The sequence below is a fragment of the Saimiri boliviensis genome, chromosome 10 (assembly GCF_048565385.1).
Source record: "Saimiri boliviensis isolate mSaiBol1 chromosome 10, mSaiBol1.pri, whole genome shotgun sequence".
NCBI lineage: Eukaryota > Metazoa > Chordata > Mammalia > Primates > Cebidae > Saimiri > Saimiri boliviensis.
This window is the reverse complement of record NC_133458.1, coordinates 58,946,811-58,963,830: the sequence shown is the minus strand read 5'-3', so window position 1 is coordinate 58,963,830 and position 17,020 is coordinate 58,946,811. Positions and strand designations below refer to the sequence as shown.

The 17,020-nt window shown below is 34.9% G+C and overlaps 1 protein-coding gene across 7 annotated transcripts in view; it reads left to right on the top strand.

Annotated features, from left to right (window-relative positions):
- Window positions 1-17,020, top strand: part of CACNA2D1 (calcium voltage-gated channel auxiliary subunit alpha2delta 1) — a 486,450-nt gene that overhangs the window by 81,807 nt on the left and 387,623 nt on the right. For all 7 annotated transcript variants that reach the window (XM_039472910.2, XM_074379327.1, XM_074379330.1 and 4 more), the window contains exon 2: window positions 6,894-6,975. In XM_039472910.2, coding sequence (XP_039328844.1) covers window positions 6,894-6,975 — 82 coding nt within the window. The remainder of the gene's footprint in view (window positions 1-6,893; window positions 6,976-17,020) is intronic.

Here is a 17,020-nt window from a genome sequence, read left to right as displayed (position 1 = left end):
TGCATGTTTGCTGTATTCACAGCACTGTCATAAAAACTTTGGAAATGCATTGATAAATAAGAATAAAGGTGTCTTCATCTAATTATGAAAGTATAAGGAAAGTAAGCACACAGCACAATAAAGAAACTTTTGAAGTTTAGCGGAGAGATGAGAATATTTTTAGTTTGGGAAGTTGTGAAAGGTGATATTAGAATATTAGTGTGATTTATCCATTCATAATGGAAGTGTGGGACATTAATTCCAGGTCGAGGTTATAGAGCCAAGGCAGAATGTTGAAAAGGACAGTCAGCATGCATAGAAATGTGTGAGATCGGGTGAATTAAAAGGTCTTTGAAAATAAAAACCTAGCGGGCTCTGTTGCTTTATCTTCTCTAAATTTTCCTCATCTCTTAGTTTTTCTCATCAGTGAAAGATGAACATTAATTTTTATGATGACCGAGTGAGAGAATGCATATTAAATACTTTAGTATAGAGATGGTATAAAATAAGGTCTCAATGCATTTAGCTATTAGCTCTGTGTGGGAAAAATGCCGAGATACTATTATTAAACAAAGGACTGGAGGAGGGATGAGATGAAGAAATTGATGGTATGGATCTGGATGACTGGGGAGATGATTTTTCCATCAAGGAGAAGGGACATGGAGGGTTTATAGTATGGGGAGGGAAGATGCTGAGTTCACTTTTATACATATTTGAAAAGGAATGGTGGGACATCTAGATGAAATGATCAAATGGTAGTTAAGGTAGAATTAGAGCTCAGATTTAGGGATTATATATGGAGATTTTGAAGGAGTCAAAATAAAGACAATTGAGGAAGGAGAATGGCAGATAAAATCAAAGACAGATGCTGAGAAATGACTATATTTGGCTTTTGGAAAATGAAAAGGAGTCAGATGATAATAATATAAAAGAAGAGAGACCAGGGAATAGGGTCATAGGAGCCATAGAAACGAATTTCAGAAGGGCAGTGCTGCAGTGGTAGGAATGGGGTAAGAAGTAGTTCTGTTGCATGTGTACCTTGACTGCATACACAACTCTGGAGCTTCTCATCGTTTTTCTTCCCAAGTACTATCTATTGTTCTTACTCTTCTGACTAGATATCATGTTCAAGACCTGTCTTTATAATATTGAAAACTCTGTTACCACCAGAGACTTGAAGCTGGGGAATATACATTTCTAACAAGCAGTGTTAAGTGCGTTCTTGACACTGCAAATTAGAAAAATACCATGTACTTTCTCAAAGAACAATGTATGTATTAGTCAAGGTGTTTTACACCTATACAACCAGATATACATGAGTTGCCTTATACTTTCTTGACCTGGCCAAAGATTGTACTATATATGTATTCCTAAGATAAATATTTTCAAACTATTAAACTTCCTTAGAGCAATTTGATTTCACAATGGTTTAAGGATCTTGCTGTTTTAAAAGTGTGTGTGTCAGGTGATTTGAAGTATATGTATACTCAGCCCTCCTCATTTAGTCTCTGCAGCATATTCATAAGTTATTAGGTAAAAAATGCAAAAAATAAAAATTTGAAATCTAGTAATACATTATTTTGATAGTTTCTCAAAATATTATAAGATTCTTGTTTCCACGGAAAAAGAGTTAAGGAAATAAACAATGTTTATGAATGCAGTACTACAACATTTTTCAAATATTTCAGTAGTCCTTGTTTATTTAGAATGTGTGGACATCTTGAAATTGTCAGCACCTTCAACACGCCTTTCCTTGTCTTTCTTTCTCACCTGCTGGTATCTGCCCCACATTCATCGAATGCCTTTTTTTCCTGCTCTTGCTCTCTTCAGCCTAGTACTAGTAAGAAGTTCACACAGCCATACTGATGAGTACCAGTGGAAACCGATGACCTCCATTATAGTGCCAAGTCCTTAAATACTCTCCAGCTCTTCTTTCTAAGCTTCCAGTTATCTTTTCAACTATCTGCCTTAATACCTACTTCTTGTCCCTTAACAGATAACGGGTCCGCCTTCAATACAAAGGAAATAGCAATAAGTAAAACTGACTCAACTTTTTTTCTAGTTATTCCTGTTGTTACCATTTACCTCAAATCTACATTCTCTTTCCATTCCCCAGAGAAGAAGTATCCTGTCTTCTAGCCATGGATTAGGTTTCTCCTTGATTCTGCTTATTTCTTAATTCATCCCCAACCTCCACATTCTCATGTTGGGATACAGAGGTGCTAGAAAAAATATCTAGAGCCTTTTAAAGGACAGTTGTAGGGGAGAAAAGATTTCTTACCTATTGTAAGGTTCATGACTTAGATCTCCTAAAAAATAGAAGACAAGAGAAAAGCCTATGAATTAAGTTTTATGTGACACAAGAGCCTTCAGAAGATGGCCCAAAGTCTTACAGAAAACTGTATGTTTTTATGGACAGTATTGCAGAAGTATAATTAGAAGATGAAAGGATGTGATCTAATAATAAACTAGGGGGAACTTAGCACGACTTGGAGTCTCTGTGTGATGTTCCTTCTTTCTGGGTATAAAGTAGGACATTTGCCACTAGGGTCTTCAGGAGAGAAGGGAGGGAGAAGGTCAGACAGTGACCTTCCTAGGTTTTATTGTCTGCTTGGTAGGAGAAGGTCAGAAAGACCTTCCTGCTTGTGGTGTTTTCACAAATGCCAAGGCACACTATTTGGGGGTTGCATTTCCTGTACCGCATCATTGTCGATAAATTACGTGTTCTCTCCTGTAATCTTTGATATTTCCTTCTCTACTTGCCTTTCTCTTTTTGCATAGAAGTAGGCTCACATCTATTCTATTAAAACCCAGAAAGAGCACTGATTCCTCATTCTCCTCAAAGACAAGGTGCATAAATTTATCACCTTATTTGATTCTTCTCTTTGGCAACTTCTCCCTTCTTTGGTTCTTGTGATATCATTGTTCTTGGATTCCTTTTTCTGGTTGCTACTCAGGTTCCTCTGTTTTTTCTTTAAATGTAACTTTCCAGAGTTGTGACTACTATTCTTTTCCTTCCTTTCTCTGTATACTCTCCTTTGGGAGTTATACATTGATCTTTAAATTCTATGGAGGTTTCTCTTTCAAGAGCTAGTTGTTCAATTGCCTAGTGTATATCTATACTTGAGTCTCCCTAGAACACCTGTAATTGAACCAATAAAAGCGAACTTATCAGTGCCCCTCTAACCCGTTATTTCTCCTATACGTACTTTCTTTACCACAGTTCCCATCATTCTCTGCCTGAGAAACTCCCTGAATCATCTCACGTTCTTCCTCTCATTCACATTCTATAACCAGTGGTGCATAAAATCTTACTGGCCATCCTTCAGAATTTCTGCTGAGCTAGTTGCTTCTACTTGCCTTCCCTTCTTTTCTCTTTACCCCTTTCACCACTACTGAATTGGTTTGGCTCCATCTCATTTCTTACCTCTTAATAGATTTTGTGTCTCTTTGTGTTTTCGGTTCTCCCTCTAAGCTATGATTCTCTCAGTGTCAGGGAAGTTATTTCACCATGTTTCTATACATGTACATGATCCTGTTCCCCTCTGACTTCTCATTTTCTAATCTCTCTCCATTATTTTGAGAATATAATCTAAATGTTTCAGAATAGTATTTCAGACCCTTGGCCTGGCCCATGTGGTTGAATTTCTTCCCTTTTATTTCTACCCTCGTTCCATACCATTTGCTGAACCAAGCTTGGCCTTAGTCAGTCGTTCGAACCTCTTGAAGTTACTGAAGATGTCATGTTTTGCATTTGTCTCTGCTTTTATGGCTACTTCCCTCTCTGCTCAATTTTGTCAAGTTCCACTTGTCTTTCAAATATGACTTCAAGTAGCTACTACTCCAGAAAACCTTTTCTATCAACCTCCTCATACCACTACTTACTAAGCATTGGCTCTCTCCTGCTTCCTCAAACTTGCTACCATATTCTTGTTGTTTTCTTTCTTCCTCCCAGACCCAGTTTTAAACCTAACCTGCATCTTCATCTTTTAGTATCTTCCAGCAGTTACTAGTACTTGCTGAAGGGATTAAGCAAAAACAACAGTGAATCTTCCTAGTGGAGTGCTATCTTAGTTGTTTATTACACGAAAAAGCTATATCCTCTGTAATTTCTCCCAAATTTTATAGTGCCTTTTGGATAAATTTAATAAAACAGTGCTTAGTGATTATATATTTATGCTTGAAAATTTACCAAGAAAGAGAAAGATTGATTAAAAATTGTTGCTCACATGAGTGTTTTCCCTTGTGTAATGTTTTAGTTTCATGGTGAATGGGACCTTTCCTTATTTCCTATTTGTTAAAACCTTTTAGTTCTAGGTTGAAAGGCAGGTGCCTAAGTATTCCAGAAAACCAAGTTAACACCTCATATTTATAAAAAATAATTCTTACTCCTATAAAGTATTCCTAACAGCTTGTCATTGGGGCAGGGACGACTGAATGGGTTCTGAATTGCTTTTCAGCTAAAATAAGTTCACCTCAACGAAGATTGGTAGTGACAGGGCATTTGTGTCAAGTTAGAATGTATGTTTTGGGTCAGTTTAGTATAAATTAGAATTCAGGGATGAGTTAAGTTCACTTCTTTACATATGTATTCTTTGCCTCTCAGTTTCCGAGCGAAAGGGATGTATAACATTCCTTACTATTTGTCAGTGTTGGAAATTATGTTTGAAAAGAGATGACTCATTTTCTCTAGGTTCTAGGACTTGTTCAGTAATTGCTTAGAATCTGAATTCTGAGTTAGAGTCTAATCTAAATTAGGAAATTGTATCAATGGTTTTTGCTCCTACCTAGTGGAATTTTTTGTATTTAATATAAAAATAGGACACAACTGTATTTACTAAGAATATTTACTTATAATATTTTTCAAATATATGCACCAGCTAATAAATAGGACTAGTTAAAATATTATTATAACAAATTTTCTCTGTTTTATACCTTACTCCCTTTTTTTTTGGTTTCTTGATATTCTTTTACCTTTATCCTATTCATATAGTGGTTCAATAAGTATTCTTCCTTATTTTAATTTGTGCTAAAGTATTCCTGTTTTTAATGTATTTCATTTTGTAACTAGTTTGTTTCATACGTAAGTCAAGCCTTTGTGTTTTCCTCTAAGGCATTTCATCCTTTTTTTGTAACTGAGTTTCCATTTTTTTCTTCCTCTTATCAGCCCATCATTCTTGTAAATGCTCTCTTCTATGTCATTTAAATCTCTTTTTCATATTATGCTTTTATTCCACATTTAATTTTTTATTTTGGTATATTTAAATTTATTTGAAAAAATTTTGGTGATCTTGATATACCTTTGGAATTCTTCTCTAAGGAAGAGAAATCAGACACAGTTAAATCTCCATGATTGAAATTATATGTAGATATGTAGAGAAAAGTTCAAACTCAAATATAGATCATTTATCTATCATCCTTACTGGCTTACTAATGTTTCTTTATATTTGCCTGGGCAAAAAGGAATACACACTTTATGTCTACAACCCGAGAAAGAATAAGTGAAATATATGGAGGAATACAAGTTAAATGATTTTAATATGAATAGGGAAGATTGTGTGGTTCTATTTGGTAATATCTCTAATGCCAGGAAAAAGTGAGATAGAACATGGATTTCGCTTCTTCTAAAATATCCTGACATCTATAGCTCATATTTTAAGATATCCATTGCATTAATCTGAAGTGTATACCTGAAAAAGATTTGAACTTAAATTCTTCAATCATAATTTTAATTATCAAAACTATTGCTTTAAAACTTGGATCCAGTAATTCCAGTAATTACTTGGATCCAATCATTCTAAATCCAGTAATTGCAAATCTAATCAGATCCAGTAATTCCAAATCTAAGAATCTAGCTAGAGAAATAAAATATTCTTAAGTTTCGTGTTCTAAGATATTTGTGGTAGTATAATATGTAGTGGTTGGAAGCTGATGATATCTTAAAGTTCTTTTTAAAAAGGAAGATGGTCAAGTATATTCTGGAATATAGAGATAATGGAATGTTAAGTGGCCATGAAAAATAATAGGTTTATAAAGTATTTGTAATGCCATCAGAAAGTATCTATCATATTACAAAGTAAAAAGATGTATGAATTTTATGTAACATACTTTCAACTATGTGAAATAATTTTAAAAGACGAGAAGGGTATGCATCAGATTGTTGAATGTTTCACCTGGCTGGTGGAATTGTTCTTGCATTTTACAAATGGTCTGCATTTAGTATGATCTTGCTATTATATTCAGAAGACTCGTAAGCTAAAAGATAAGGTTTGTATTTTAGAATGTTTAATAGTTATTTAATGGAATTTTAATAGAAAATAAGCAAATTGTTTATTCTCATATTAGACAAGACATCAATGTCATTTTTCTCTTTTGATGTGGGGGCATTTCAGTATCCTGAAAGCTTGCACTGAAAGATTCATTGCTCTTGGCTGGGGGCTGGGTGTGGTGGCTCACGCCCACCACTTTGGGAGGCTGAGGCAGGCGGATCACCTGAGCTTGGGAGTTTGAGACCAACCTGACCAACATGGAGAAATCTGTCTCTACTGAAAATACAAATATTAACTGGGCGTTGTGTCACATGCCTGTAATCCCAGCTACTCGGAATGCCGAGGCAGGAGAATTGCTTGAGCTTGGTAGGCAGAGATTATGGTGAGGCGAGATTGCACCATTGCACTCTAGCCTGGGCAACAAGAGCAAAACTCTGTCTTTAAAAAAAAAAAAAAAAAAAAAAAAAAAGATTTAGTGCTTTTGCACTTTAAAGCTGGAGAAGGAGGGTGGACATGGTGCTAGGAGGGAGAAAAATAATTTAAAAACATTTTAATGAATTGTCTGTAGCATGGATATAAAATATCAGTGTGTGACCTTTCTTTGCCAGAGATCTGATAGAACATAATCTTTTCTGATTTCTGCAGTATCAAGTCATGGGTGGATAAGATGCAAGAAGACCTTGTCACACTGGCAAAAACAGCAAGTGGAGTCCATCAGCTTGTTGATGTGAGTAAAATCCACGAAAGAGATTTCTTAATCTTTTCTTTAATTTGAATGCAGTTCTATCTTCTAGGAAACTGTATCTCTATATTTCAAGTGGGATATGATTTCTGATGTGGATCTGGTGGTGAAATTCTGAGCGAAACCTTTGGTACTGCTAGTTACTATGAACAAGAAATGCCATCCTTAAAAATGAAAGAAACTTCCTCAGCACACTTTGCAGTCGATATGCAGGTGTCCCTTAGATGAGTCTCATGTTATGTATGCTCTCCCTAAATTCAAATAGGGGAGTCATATACTTACTCCTGTAATGTTTCCATTCTTCAGAATATATCGAATAATCACTTACACCATAGTGAATTGAACTACTGTGATGGAATCTTCTAAATATCCTCAGTGAAACACATCTTCATTCTTTGAGGGTAGATTTTATTTTAAAAATTATTTGAAAAGTTTACGGGCACATCTAGAGATTAGAGTGAGTCATTGAGGTCAGTAATAAAGGTTTTGATGCCAGATAAGGAGACTCTGTAACAGATGATTTTTCTTGTGACTTATCTATTGATTATGAAAGTTACTGTAAAATGATTTTTGAGTGACAGCAGTATATAAATATTTGTATGGCATCTTAAATAGATAATTTTCCATGGGCAAGAGCATTTACATGTATAGGTTCTGTAAGATTTATTAAAAATTAACTGCCACTTTTTAAGGGTCTCAGTACTTTCATTTCAATGTAAATAATACATTTTAAAGTATTCTCATCTTGTGTTTTTAATGATGTAATGAGGCCTTTTATTTTCCAAAAATGTGTTGAGTCAATGAGGCAAAGTGGTATAAAAGCAGCTTCACATATAATATATGACTATTTATCATGTAAATACATATGAGAAACTGAAATGTGTGGTTACTTTATGTATTAACAAATTCATAAAGAAACCACATACATACATACTTCAAAAAATTATACCTGAACCTCTTTGTAAAACAACTGTAGAGTGTGTTGAACAAATCTACCTGTCTATGAGAGTGTTTGGAAATGAAAGGTGTTCCTTGTGAATAGCAATGATTAGATTTAATTCTAGTCATTGTATTATGTTGAGCACGTAATATGTCCCAGACACCGTTCAGGCTGCCAAGGATAAACAAAGAAACGGTATTCCTCTCCTCAGAGAACTGACACTCTGCTGATTTAAAAAAAAAACAGAAACAAAAAACAAAAAATACTTGATTACTGGTGGTGCAAAGAAGCTTGAAAGTTATCGTATGCCGATGCTTGGTATCTGCAATGATTCACTGTGGGAAAATATATTAAAATATGAAAGTGTGTAGGTAGTAAGTGAGCCTCTATGAAAGTGATGGAGTTTATGGAAGCACCACCAAATCTTCTTCATTAATTTTCATTTGGACACTACTAAATTGATTGAGGGCCAACCTTTTATTTAATCATAACGAGAAAGAAAAGAAATTACAGGTTCTGGTGAGAAGTTCTCTCTTTATTGACAGATGGAGATTAAAAATAAGCTGCTTTTGGGAGCATCTCCCTTACTCTGTTAGTGCTTCCCAGCCTCAAAAACCAACTTGCTTGGCTTACTGCATTGTTCCATTTGATATTGTTCCATTGTTCCATTGCATTGTTCCATTGTTCCTTTTAACATGTGAAACTTTTCTTTTCGAATCTGCTTTTTTGCAACGAATCATTAACCAAAAAAAAAAAAAAAAAAAAGTCACACCTGGTTTTCATTGTGCTTTATGAAGAATAGATTACTAAGAAGAGTATAGGTATTGATAAATGAATCAAAGACTCTCTGAATTTACAAAATAGAATGGAAAAAATGAAAGAAAATCTCTCTGATTTTCTGTTTATGGGGTACATACCTCATTACAGTGACAGAAAAATTCCAAATAAACGAATGATGTGTTGTTAGGTAACTAGGGTAGTGGGAGGAGGGTTAGAGCAGAATTCATTATTGGAAAAAGAATTTAAGTACTAGGACACACAAAGAGTGTCATCTTATACAGACAAATAATTCCATACTGCCTCATTCCTTTTGCTGAAGGATTGTCAGAGTTTAGAGTGAACTTTGAGCTGAGATTGGGGGTGTTGGATACATAGTGAGGACCAGAAATTGAATAAATGCAGGAGCTTAGCAGGGCCCCAGTTTGAAATTTAATATTGTGGGAAATGAAGATTCTTCAAATTATAAAATACATTAATTTTTGCTGGCTTCATAGGATACAATTAACTTTTTATGCGAAGGCCAAGAACCAACACAATGAGGCACCATAGCTAAAGTAATGTGTTTTTTGTGATCATGCCATTGCACTCCAGCCTGGACTACACAGTGAGACCCTGTTTCAAAACTAAAATTAAAAAGTAATATATTTTTGCAATTTTGTGATAATTACTTTATCACATCCTAAAATAGTAGCCCATGGAAAGTTACTAATATGATTGAATACATTCAGTGTTTCAACTTTACAAATATGAGATTTTGCCCAGGTTACCTACTTGTTTTGTTAAAGATCAAGAGTGAATAGGTTTGGATGAGACTACTGTCCTGATGCATTAGACTTTTAAGCTGCCTCTTATTAGATTATTCCATTGCTGAATCATTTGGAGGATACATATGTCCATCAGTTGTACATAGTCATCCACAAAGTGGGTAAAATAATTGAGAGAACGTTAAAATTTTGTTCTGGGTTACACAACTATTAAATTGGGTGCAACTCTGAAATTTGAAATACCTTCTTGTATGCTTTAGAATATATGTTAATAGCATTTTTTATCCTTCTTTGTACATTGAAAAAGTAAGGAGATCCCCAAGTAAACAAGATGAGTATATCAGGTTATGCTAATGATCTTTTTATGAAATATATAAGTTAGAAGAAGCCAAAGCTCCGCCACCAACAGTTATCTACTCATGAATATTTCCGTTTGAATTTTTTTCTAAAAGAGTAGAAGGAAATTTCAACATAAAAATTTACATGCATAATTTAAAACCTCCCATTTCTGTTGGTATACATGGAAATAGTTGTGTTTGTATATCCATTGAAATAATTGCTAAGAATGGTACAGAAAGTAAATTTTCCCTGATTTTTTATTCATGGTCTTCTAACTGAAGCAAACACACAGTATTTTAAATGGAAAATTATAGCATATCCCTTTAAAAAAATCTTAAGGCTATTATACCTTGGTTCTTCCAATTGCCAGCTTTAGGATCTGGCCAAGATATTTAATCTCATGGAGCTGTTGGGATTAATGATACAATCTATATAAAATATTTATTGACATATAATGAGAACTCAACAAATGTCATTCATTTGTTGTATTACTTGATGGCATTGTATTAGTTGGGGTACAGGCTGGGCCGGTATGACAAAGTGACAAAGAGACAAGCTAAACCTATATTTTTCTGTCACATAGCAGTTGAGAGGTAAGCTGTCCCGGGCTGGCAGGGTGACTCTGCCATTCTTAGCATGTGGATTCCTGCGTCCAAGATGATTCTTCCAGTGGCTTTTATTTCCCAGCTGTCATGTAAAGGGAAAGAGATTTGGAGAGAAGATATCCAGTGATTTAAGAGTAAGACATTTGTGGTTAGAACTTAGTCCCATGGTCACATCTAACTCAAAGGGTGTCAGAGAAGTGGAGGCTTTTTCTGAGCAGCCATGTGCCCCACTAAAATTCTGTCACAGAGAAGAGGGCAGAACCAATAGTGGAGGACAAGAGCAGTCTTCAGTCACATGTGTTATTATCTGAGTATATAACAATATATTAAAGCTGTATTAACAGAGATGGAAGCTGTATTTACACATTTAAAACATTATAAACAGAAAAATCGGGAAAAGATCCCCAAATTTAGAAAAACATTGTATTTTTAGCAATCTGAGTTATAGAATATTTTGAAATACATTTTATTATTTCTAAACACATGCACATGTGTGCACACGCATGTGCACACACACGCACACACACTCCTTTAGCTACCACATTGACAAATGGCAAGGCTGATCATCACATATTTATGAATAGATAAAATTTTTTAAAAATTAAATTGTCCTCATATTCCTGAAAACAATGTTTTAAAGTTCATGAAATTTTTACCATTGCCATTTGAAATGATGTATGTCACATTGTTGTTACGAAGCTTTCTTCCTAAAGGTAAACTATTTGAATTTCTAAAATTTTAGGATAGAAATCTACAAATGTATTTAGAATAATGTGTGGATTAAAGTTTTCCTGGAAGCTTATTTTTGAAGGTAGAATCATTCTGCAGTGGCATCGCCATAGAACTTCTTGGGTTTTGATTTATTGTTATGATTTCTTAACTGTAAGTTTCAAAACCAAAACCTTTACATTTTGATATGCTACTCAAAGATGTAAATATGAAATGTGTATAAATATTGAGCGTTCAACACTCTTAATTAAAGTAGTATTTAAGCATTCTGAGTGAAGGATTTGTTTTCATTAGTAATTCAAGCTAATGCCTATTCTATGACATTGTGGTCACGTCATCTCATGTAAATAGGATATTCAATTTCTAGGTGGCAGAGAGTTTAATATATGTACAAAGGGACACACTCAAAAACAGAACAAAATTAATCATTGGTGCGTCTGCCTAGGAAATCAGCAAGATGCGCAGGCAACAAGGATTGGAAATCTTCAAGTCCGGCAAAGAAGCCGTATTAGAATATCAGATACTAGAATTGTCTTTAACCACTTGTCAAATGAGATCAGTAAAAACATTCTCCCTTTCTCACAGAATTGTTTTGAGGGTAAAAGACAATATAAAATTTTAAAGAAGTTATGTGCTTTCTCACTTTAAAGAAACAAATATAGCTATTTATTATTAATTCCCCATGTTTTGCTTTTATTCAGAGTTGCCTTACTTCCCGCAACAATTAAGTGCTGTAACTATATCAGCGCCATAATGATGTAGGCGATTTAAGATTACCTTACACTCTGGATTTGCTCTTTTTGTCCTAAGAAGAAAGAAATCTATTTTGACTGCAGAATATAGCACTATATCGAGCGCAGAGAGTATGGGTTCCCTTCACCATCATCCTCCCCTCTCCTTGCTGATGTGCTGGAGATTTTTCAGTAAGAAGCTATTTTTGTTTAAACAGTGGTTAATTACATTCATTTTCAAAGACACAGAATAAACTCAGGGGATTTCTAATTTTGGGTGACTTTCAATATTTTCTCAACAGATATTAAAATGTCTTTTCTTTTACTTTACCATTCTACTCCAGCCCTTAATTAACATTTTCTGAAGTTATGCTAGTACTTGAGGGATATGTTATTATTTATCGTTTCTCTAAATATATATTTAGTGCAGTGGTTCTCAGCCACGGGCTGTTTCGTGCCCTGGAATACATTTGGCACTGTTTGAAAATACTTGTGATTATCATAACTTGAGGCATGGGGTGGTTGCTACTTGCATACTCTTGGCATAGAGGCCAGTAAGGCTTTGAAACATCCTACAAGGCATGAGACATCTCTTCACAACAGAGAATTATCTGTGAAATGTCAATTATACAAAGGTTGAAAAACTGCTCCAGAAGAATGGAAGAATCTGAGTGTATGAAATTCTTTAAAGGAATATAAATTTGTCAAATTGTATATCAGCATTGGTAGGTATCAGTTTTGCTTTAGAAAAGCCATTTGTTAATAAAGTATGACAGTTATGGGCAAATTAAACTGGGCTGCTTTTTAAAAATTCTTTTGTTGGCAGTGAAATGAATTTAGGTCGTTTGGGGTTAGAGACTTTAGACAGACAGCTCATTCAGCCTTTGGTTAATTATTTTTAAACTTAGTTTTAATGGAATCTAGTATGATCTTTTTCACTTTTAATTGCATATGGATTTTCTGGTCAAAATACATGCTCAATTCACAATTTGTATATAGCTTCATATATAGAAAAAGAAAGGCTAGGTTAATAAATCATCTCTGGAGTTAAAAACCAACAAAAAACAAGTAGAAAGTTTCTGTTATTTATGTATCTCAGTATTTTCCTTGTTTTGGATCTAAGTGTTCTTAAACATGAACTTAAAATTTTACCTTTTGTGTCAAGTGCTTTTATCCTAAAAACTGAAAAATTCTTGCCGTAAATGTTTTTCCTACTCACTTGAGTCTTTGTTATAGTTTAGTTTTTCTGTTCTAGGGACAACCTGCATTTCTAGTTAAATATAATCACCCGTTCGTATGTATAATATGGAGAAAATTAAGTGGCATGTTTGCGATTGTCACTTGTTCCTTTCCTTCTGACACCTTTGCTATATTGTTCAGAAGTGTCACCATCATCCTCTTGTTAATAGGAGCCAGGTCAAGTAGCAGTGTGTGCTCTGGAAGGCTCGCCAGTTGTGACTTCATTCTTCTTAAATATCCTAAAGACAATGCCCCATTTGAAATGTTGTAGTCCCAGCTAAGAAGCTGTATCATAGCAAATAGAAAGAATAGAGTGGCTAGGGAGACTCTTGAGTTTGGTATTACAATGCCAGTTTGATACAGTTATCATTGGGTAAGTATGCACTATAGGCCGGGCGCGGTGGCTCACACCTGTAATCCCAGCACTTCGGGAGGTGGACGCTGGTGGATCACCAGGTCAGGAGATCAAGACCATCGTGGTCAACATGGTGACACTCCATCTCTACTAAAAATACAAAAATTAGCCAGGTGTGGTGGTGTGCACCTGTAATCTCAGCTACTCAGAAGGCTGAGTCAGGAGAATTGCTTTAACCTGGGAGGCAGAGGTTGCAGTGAGCTGAGATTGCACCATTCTCCTCCAGCCTAGGCAACAGAGCAAGACTTGGTCTCAAAAAAAAAAAAAAAAAAAAAAAAAGAAAAGAAAAAGAAAGAAAAGTATGTGCTATAAATTTGGGGATATGACTGAATTATGATTTTACATGTGTGTATGTATGTATGTGGTATGTATATAATTGTATGTGTGTGTATATGTAAGTTTGGATTGTATTTATAGTAAACAAATTTGTAATTTAGATTCTTCCTATGTACTAATTGTTGTGATAGTCATTAGAAGTCCTGAGCTAGGTAGTTTACTAGTCCAAAGTAGGTTGGAGTAGACTATAGAATAAGGCATAAAACAATATCCTGATTTTTATTACTCTTCATAATCATGTCTCAATTTGCCTTTCATTCTTTATTTTCCTGTAAGTTCTTGTATTACACACATTCTGATCTTTTTCATCCCTTATTGAATAATGTTTCCTCCAAAATGTTTGATGTGGCTATAGTTTCATTTATGTTACTATTACAGCCTATGTGATCTTACTTTCCTCTGAATTCTGATAGCATACATTTCTGTATCTCTTCATTGGAACACTCATATTCTTCCTCACACTGATCATTACCTTATTTTGTGTACTTATTCTATCGTTGGGATTTAATTATTGAATTGGTGTTATATTGTAGTCTGCTATGTAACTGCATAGTACTTTACTTAGCCATGTTATTTTTTTAGGTTAAAATAAATACTGATTTTAAAATACAGGGATTAAGTTGTTATAAATCATTATTCATATTCCCAGCAAAGACTGATACAGAATCAGTATCCATTCACTAATTTATTCAGTCAGTATTGATTGTGCCAGGCACTGTGCTATGCACTGGGCATGTACCAGTGAACAAAACAGACAAAAATCTTTGTCTCTTTGAAATTTACCTTCTAGTGAAGAGGAATAGAAGACACACAATAAACATAACACTTATATAGATTATATATGTTTGTTGTTTGCATATGCTTAAAAGTAGCAAAACAGAAATATCAAGTCATAAAATTTTCAAAGGCAGTGTCCCAATTCAAAAAGGTAGGTTATAGGGAAGAGAAAAATACAGCTATAATTTACTTAGAGTGAAGATGCAGAGAATCAAATGTGATTTTATTTTATTTTTTTTCAGACAGAGTCTTGCTCTGTGACCCACACTGGAGTGCAGTGGTGCCATCTCAGCTCATTGCAACCTCTGGCTCCCAGGTTCAAGCAGTTCTGTCTCTCTCAGCCTCCTGAGTGGCTGGAATTACAGGTGCCTACCACCATACTGCCCAATTTTTGTATTTTTAGTAGAGACGAGGTTTCACCATCTTGGGCAGGCTGGTCTTGAACTCCTGACCTTGTGATCCACCCACCTCTGCCTCCCAAAGTGCTGGGATTACAGGCATGAGCCACCGCACCCAACCCAAACGTGATTTTTAAAAATGACATTAATACAGTGTTTTGCATCTTGTAAAATGATACCTATAGCTTCATAAATGCACACACACTAAGTTGAATTAATATATTTTAGCAGTTGGTATTTGCATTAGTTCTTTACCCAGTAGCACTAAACACAACTGACAATATGCTAAAGACTAAGACATTTTAAAAGCTTGGCTTTTATTTAGGAGATTACATCATTTATTATTTTATTCAAAGGGAAGGAAGAGGTTGAAGAGATCAGGAACTAATTAGAAATGATTACATAATTTTTATGGCAAAATTCATTGTGTTAAGACTCAGCTAATTTCCATAGGAGAAAAGGAGGTTTTGTTTTTATTGTCTTTGTTGTTAAAGTATATTCTAACATCAATTCAGATCCACAGTCACTAGTTACTCTTTACCTTAGATGAAGGAATCTTCACATTTCTCAACATTTTTATGTGATAGCCAGCTTAGATGATGATGAGACTTACGATAAATGAGGAAAAAAGAGACTTTTATACACACACACACACACACACACACACACACACACACACACACACACAAACACACTGCACTAGTATTTCTTTAGTTAAGGGAACTTTGATACTTGAAAGTGACCAAGAAAGTACATTATATCATTCTTTTGTGATAATACACCTTTTAGAAAGAAGACATTCTCAGTTGCTAGGGAACAAGTAGTTCAAAAACCTAAGGAGTACTTAATAAAGGAAAAAAAATGTATAACCCACAGACAAACCATCCCACATTGTAAAATTCAACTAAAATTAAGTGAAATTGATTTTGTGGGTATCTGAAGCAGCAGAGGTGACAAGGAATCTCTCTTCCTGCCTGCATTAGTATTGAAGATATTGAATTTACTCCTGTTATCCAATAGACAGTGGAATTATAATGATGGTGGGAAATATAATGCAACATTTTCTTTTAATCCCACTTACTATTTTGAGGTGGGATGACATTTATTTATCCAATTTGCTTACAGTTTTATACAACGTATATGCATGTCCATTTTGATATTTTTAGCTTTTCTGTCATCTTTCTTCTTAGAACCTCACACAATTGTGAAGGTAATAATGGGTATCCTTGAACTATTTTCATTATGTCTTGAAGCCTAATGGAAATTGTGCATTGCTCACCATGGAGCTTATCTTTCATATTCATCAGAATCTAAAGATGAATGTAATGAAAATGCAAAATAACGCATACTGTTAATCGCAGCTTCAGACATGGGTTCTGTTAGAATTTTTCATTTTAGGAACAGTGAATCAGTAAGTTTATTGTAGAACTACCCATTTAAAAAAATAGGCTGGGTGCTGCAGCTTACTCCTGTAATCCTAGCAGTTTGGGAGGCCAAGGAAGGAGGATTGCTTGAGCCCAGGAGTTCAAGACCAGCCTGGACAACATAGTGAGATCCTCCCGATTAAAAAAAAAAAAACCCAGTGAATTTAATTGAATTCAGGAGGAGCCTGGCTTTCAGCAAATACTCAAGGTGTTCAGAAAATAGTTTGATCAGAGGCAAGGCAGCCTCAGAAGCTGCTATTGTTGACTCTCTGCTGGGAGCTCTTCACAGCTAACTCGTTATGTTAGTCTTCTGTTGCCATGGTGACAGATAACTAAAAACTTACTGGCTTAAAACAATGCAGTTTTATTATCTTACAATTTCAGTGATGAGAAGTCTTTTCTGTGGCTCATTTCTCCTTCCCTTGGTCTTCTAAGCCAGGAGTGTTGGCCTGATTTCTTCTCATGCTGCCATGTCTCTGGTTTACTCTTCCTTAGTCACATCTTCCTCTTCCATTTTTAAGGACCTTTGTGATTCCATTGACTAACTCTGACT